Source organism: Bison bison, unplaced genomic scaffold (assembly GCF_000754665.1).
Source record: "Bison bison bison isolate TAMUID 2011002044 unplaced genomic scaffold, Bison_UMD1.0 scf7180017864475, whole genome shotgun sequence".
NCBI classification, from domain to species: domain Eukaryota; kingdom Metazoa; phylum Chordata; class Mammalia; order Artiodactyla; family Bovidae; genus Bison; species Bison bison.
This window is the reverse complement of record NW_011495036.1, coordinates 196,636-201,396: the sequence shown is the minus strand read 5'-3', so window position 1 is coordinate 201,396 and position 4,761 is coordinate 196,636. Positions and strand designations below refer to the sequence as shown.

Here is a 4,761-nt window from a genome sequence, read left to right as displayed (position 1 = left end):
CCATACATCACGTCTCCTGATTCTATTGATTCTGGGCTGGAGAGCAGGCCTTCCTCCCATGGAGCCCCTCTACCTCCCCACCCCCAGCTGGAATCCCACTGGTGATGAGGAATTCCCTACCTCACAAGGCACCAAATTATTTCCAGACAACACTAACTGTTAGACATGGCTTTTATAGCTCAGTTGGTAAAGAATCTGCCTGCAATGCAGGCAGGAGACCCTGGTTCGATTCCTGGGTGGGGAAGATCCCCTGAGAAGGGATAGATTACACACTCCAGTATTCTTGGGCTTCCCCTGTGGCTCAACTGGCAAACAATCAATGCGGGAGACCTGGGTTCAATCTCTGGGTTGGGAAGATCCCCTGGAGAAAGGAAAGGCTACCCAGTATTCTGGTCTGGAGAATTCCATGGGCTGTATAGTCCAGGGGGTCACAAAGAGTCGGACACGACTAGGTGACTTTTACTTTCATTTTCACTTTCCTTCATACTTCATCAAACCTTCCTCCCCACAACCTTTCTCCATCATTTGTTTTTCCTCTGTAACCACTCAGGAAGAAGTATGAAACTTGTTGCCAAAGACTCTAGTTGGCAACACATTTCCTAAATTTACTTTGCATTTGCCTCCAAGTCTGCAGGCTTGGTTTGGTCCCCTGAGCCCTCCCACAGGTTCTACAGACATTCATCCATGACATAGCTTCAAAACAGACTCAAAGGTAGTTCTGAGACGCTTCATGACATGCCCCTGATCTTTGGGTGTAGTCTTTGAGTACAAATTCCAGGTCTCAGCTTTCAATTCCCATTCCTGATATAAAGACTTCTCATTCTTTTGGTTAGAAATTACTCACTCTGTCTTCCACAGCAAAACAATGAGAAGAAAGACGGTAACTTATCCAAATTGTCAAAACACTTTTCCTCATTAGGAAAGGCAATTACATACATGCGATAGCTAATGACATCCCCAAAGTGACATTGAACATCTTGAAATAATGCTGTTAAAAGAGTCGACAATGAGGATTCTTTAAACTGTGACATGAGATGGGGGTCCTTGTACGTTTACATTCTGAAAGCCAGACTTTAGGGGATCATGGCTGCAGGAGTAACACAGAAGCAAATTATGAACAATACTGAAGGTCATATTCCTGAGTATCTTTCCCCCATTTTTCTTTGCAGGAATCAAACAAAAAAATGATGGTTCTTAGCAAATTAAATTTTTCTTAATTACAGCCAATTATCATATCTAGGTTAGTAAAATTCATGTTTTTACTTTCTGAATCATCAAAATATTTGGGATATACTAGAAAGACAGGAATGATTGGCCCAAAATGAAACATGAATCCCATGATGGTAGTCGTGCATTCTTAGTCACTCAGTCGTGTCTGACTCTTTGCAACCCCATGGACTGCAGCCTGCCAGGCTCTTCTGTCCACGGGGATTCTCCAGGCAAGAATACTGGAGTGGGTTGCCATGCCCTCCTCCAGGGGATCTTCCCAACTCAGGGATCAAACCTATGTCTCCCACATTGCAGGCAGATTCTTTACTGTCTGAGCCACAGGGGAAGCCCAGTCAGTGAGCAGATAAATAGTAGCTGTTTCAAGCAACCAGGTCTCATGGAGTTGTTAGATAAGATACAAGAGATCTTCTTAGAGACTCAGTGAGACCCTTCTTGGCTTTTCCTCAAAAAAAAAAAAAAGAGAGAATGGAAATCTCACAGGTTCTAGGGCTGAGTCCAATCTGGGTCATCAACTCTGCATCCCTAGGCAGCACACAGAGCCACTGATGACCTCTGTGAGTCCCTGAACTGATGGAGTCCCTGGGATACAGGACTTCTAATTTTACTGAGATAAGTCAGTCACCCCAGGCCCTCAGCACTGGCACTTCTGCCATCATGGGCCCCTTCCTGGATGAAGAAAATATTTAAAAGATTATATGACTGGGTTGGTATAAAGACAAGTATATACCAACAGGGGTTTCCTGGACAGCTCAGTGGTAAAGAATCCACCTGCCAATGCAGGAGGCATGGGAGACACAGGTTGGATCCCTGGGTCAGGAAGATCCCCTGGAGAAGGAAAAGGCAACTCACTCCAGCATTCTTGCCTGGAAAATTCCATGAAGACAGAGGAACCTGGCAGGCTACAGTCCATGCGGTCACAGAGAGTTGGACATAACTGAACATGCACCCACATATATGAAAGTAAAAGTGAAATTGTGTCCAACTCTTGGCGACCCCGTGGACTGTAGCCCACCAGGCTCCTCCGACCATGGGATCTTCCAGGCAAAAGTACTAGAGTGGGGTGCCATTTCCTTCTCCAGGGGAATCTTCCTGATCCAGGGACTGAACCTGGGTCTCCCGCGTCGTTGGCAGAACTTTACCGTCTGAGTCACAAGGGAAGTGCTGGCTTCCCACACATGTACCAATAGATTTTCTGTCACCTAAAAATTATTGCTTTTCCTTCTGACTTTTAAAAGAAATGGAAAGATCCGTGTGGACCCCAAAGGGTCTGGGCCCCGTCAATGTGCAGACGTCTGCCCTGCAGCTGCACCCCACTCCCACCCCGAGATGGAGCCCCCACTTAAGCCTGAGGGTAGAGAACAAGCTACAGGAGCCGGTGGTGCTCTTTCCCACTCTTTCTTCGTGTCCAAACATCCGGAGGAATGAAAATAGGCCTCTCTCTCCCTTGGGCTGAATCTGATGGAAACACATTTGTGGGTGAGGAAGACTTGCCCAGCTTAGTGGCTCAAGGAAGGGGCATTAGGAAACCCTAGGGTCTCGGGGGAGAGAGCCGGATGTGGGTTCTCTGCAGCCAAAAAGATGGTGGAACCAGGTGTGACCGAGGGTCAATGGTCAGAGAGTCCAGCTCCCACAGCCGGGGCGAGCAGAGGGGCTGGTGGGGAACTGCCTGCCTAGAGTCTAACAGGGCTGAGGAGGTGGGCAAGCATGCAAGAGAGACAGAGCAAACCCCCGGCCGTGTGGACTCTTGCCTTCCAGAAGGCGGTGTGGGAGAGTGTGCAGAAGACACCCCTGGAGACCAGAGGCTCGGGTCGGGTAGCAGCCCCCAGAGAAAGCATTGCCAGACCCCAGGAGCGGTGGTTGGTGTGAAGGGGTCAGGCAGGGTTCAGCTGAAGGATCCACCACGCGCCACACGATCGCGGGTCAGCTGGAAACACGCACAGGCCAGAGGGCACGGAGCCAGCCCAGGGCAGTGCCATTGTTTCCACAGAGGGTTTCTGCTCTTTCCTCTCCCTTCTCCCACACTCCAACCCACAGAAGGCCAGTTAGGGCAGCTGGTGAGTGAGTGGGCAGGAGGCAGGGAGAGAGGAAAGCCAGTGGCCCACCCTTCCTGACGAGTCCACCAGCTGAGAAGGGTGCTAAGCGGAGCCTCCCCTCTGGAAGACGGTGAACGGGCTGGTTAATCTATTGGACAGCGGGTCCCAATTCCTAAACTGAGATTCTTTAACCAAGTAAGGTCATCGGAAGATTTTCTCTAAGAGCCACCAGAAAAGTCACGAATGAAGAGTAAAAGTTAAAATTTGACATAACCTCCTTCTCGTTCTGCCTTCTGTAACTCAGCTCGCCCCTTGCAAAGACTAGATCACGTAGGTCACATAGTCTCAGAAGGTGGGGACGTGCAATACTAGGAACTTGAGTTTATCTCACTCACCCTTGTCCTGCTCTTTGCAATCGCCCAGCCCCTGCAAACCTGCTTAATCATGCTTGTCCAGGCCAGGCATCCCCTTCCCCATCTTGACTGCTGTTCCTGCATGCATGAAACCCCTTAGTTTAAACCAGCCTATTAACAGCTAGTGTTGCCCACTACAGTCTGTCTATAAAAACTCTGTAACCCCTTTATTCGGGGCTCAGAGCTGAGAGTGTTAACTCCTCTGGGCCCGCCAGCGTAATAAACCTGATTCTCCAACTCTTCGAGTGTGGTGCTTGGTTTCTCGAGTACTGGCTTCTGCAGCAATGAGCCTTGCCAGAATCAGACCTAAGGTTTCCCAGAGAATAAATGTCACGGAAGCAACAGAGAGCAAGAACCAAGTCACATTTTGACACTATCCCACCCATTGTGTTTGTTCAATATCCTACTTACACCATTATGATGTCCGTCCAAAAGCGAGCCCCCTGGAACAAGGCTGTCCCAGCAGATCTAGATGTCTTTCTTAATCTACTCTTCCTCCTGAGTTAAGTCACTAGGGGACTCGATGCCTGACCTTCACAGACGAACACTTGGGTTGTTTTTTTTTTTTTTCGGTTGTGTGGCACGTGGGATCTCATTCAGTTCTCCGACTAAGGATCAAACTCAGGCCCCCCGCCCCTGCCTTGGGAGCTCAGTCTCAACCACTGGGCCATCAGAGAAGTCTCAGGACACACCACTGTGAGTGCTGAAATAACTGTGACTAACCCCACCGTTGAGATGTGGACCAGACACCCTCCCAGAAATGAACCGTCGCCTCTGGGCCCCAGCGCAAGGGTTACTCACAGCAGGCGGAGGGCTCCGTGCTCCTCTCTTTGCAGCAGCACCGGAAGCACTTCTTGGCCACCTTGTAGAAGTAGGCGAAGACCACGAAGGGGAAGGGGATGTTGAGGCGGCTGCAGTATTCCTGCACCAGGAAGTACCTCTGGAACTTCCAGACCTGGTCATTGTTTTCCTGGACGGTGCCCACGGTGTAGCTGGCGGGAGGGGAGAGAGGGTCGAGACTCAGCCTTCCACAGGCCTGGCCATTCCAGCGCCGGATACGGCGACATCGGTATCAAGCTCTCACT

General features: G+C 49.8%; 1 protein-coding gene across 1 annotated transcript in view; it reads right to left on the bottom strand.

Moving 5' to 3' along the window:
* TRPM8 (transient receptor potential cation channel, subfamily M, member 8) overlaps positions 1-4,761 on the bottom strand; it is a 96,103-nt gene that overhangs the window by 17,301 nt on the left and 74,041 nt on the right. Inside the window, exon 22 of the mRNA XM_010862064.1 lies at positions 4,478-4,668. Within this exon, the coding sequence (XP_010860366.1) occupies positions 4,478-4,668 (191 nt within the window). The remainder of the gene's footprint in view (positions 1-4,477; positions 4,669-4,761) is intronic.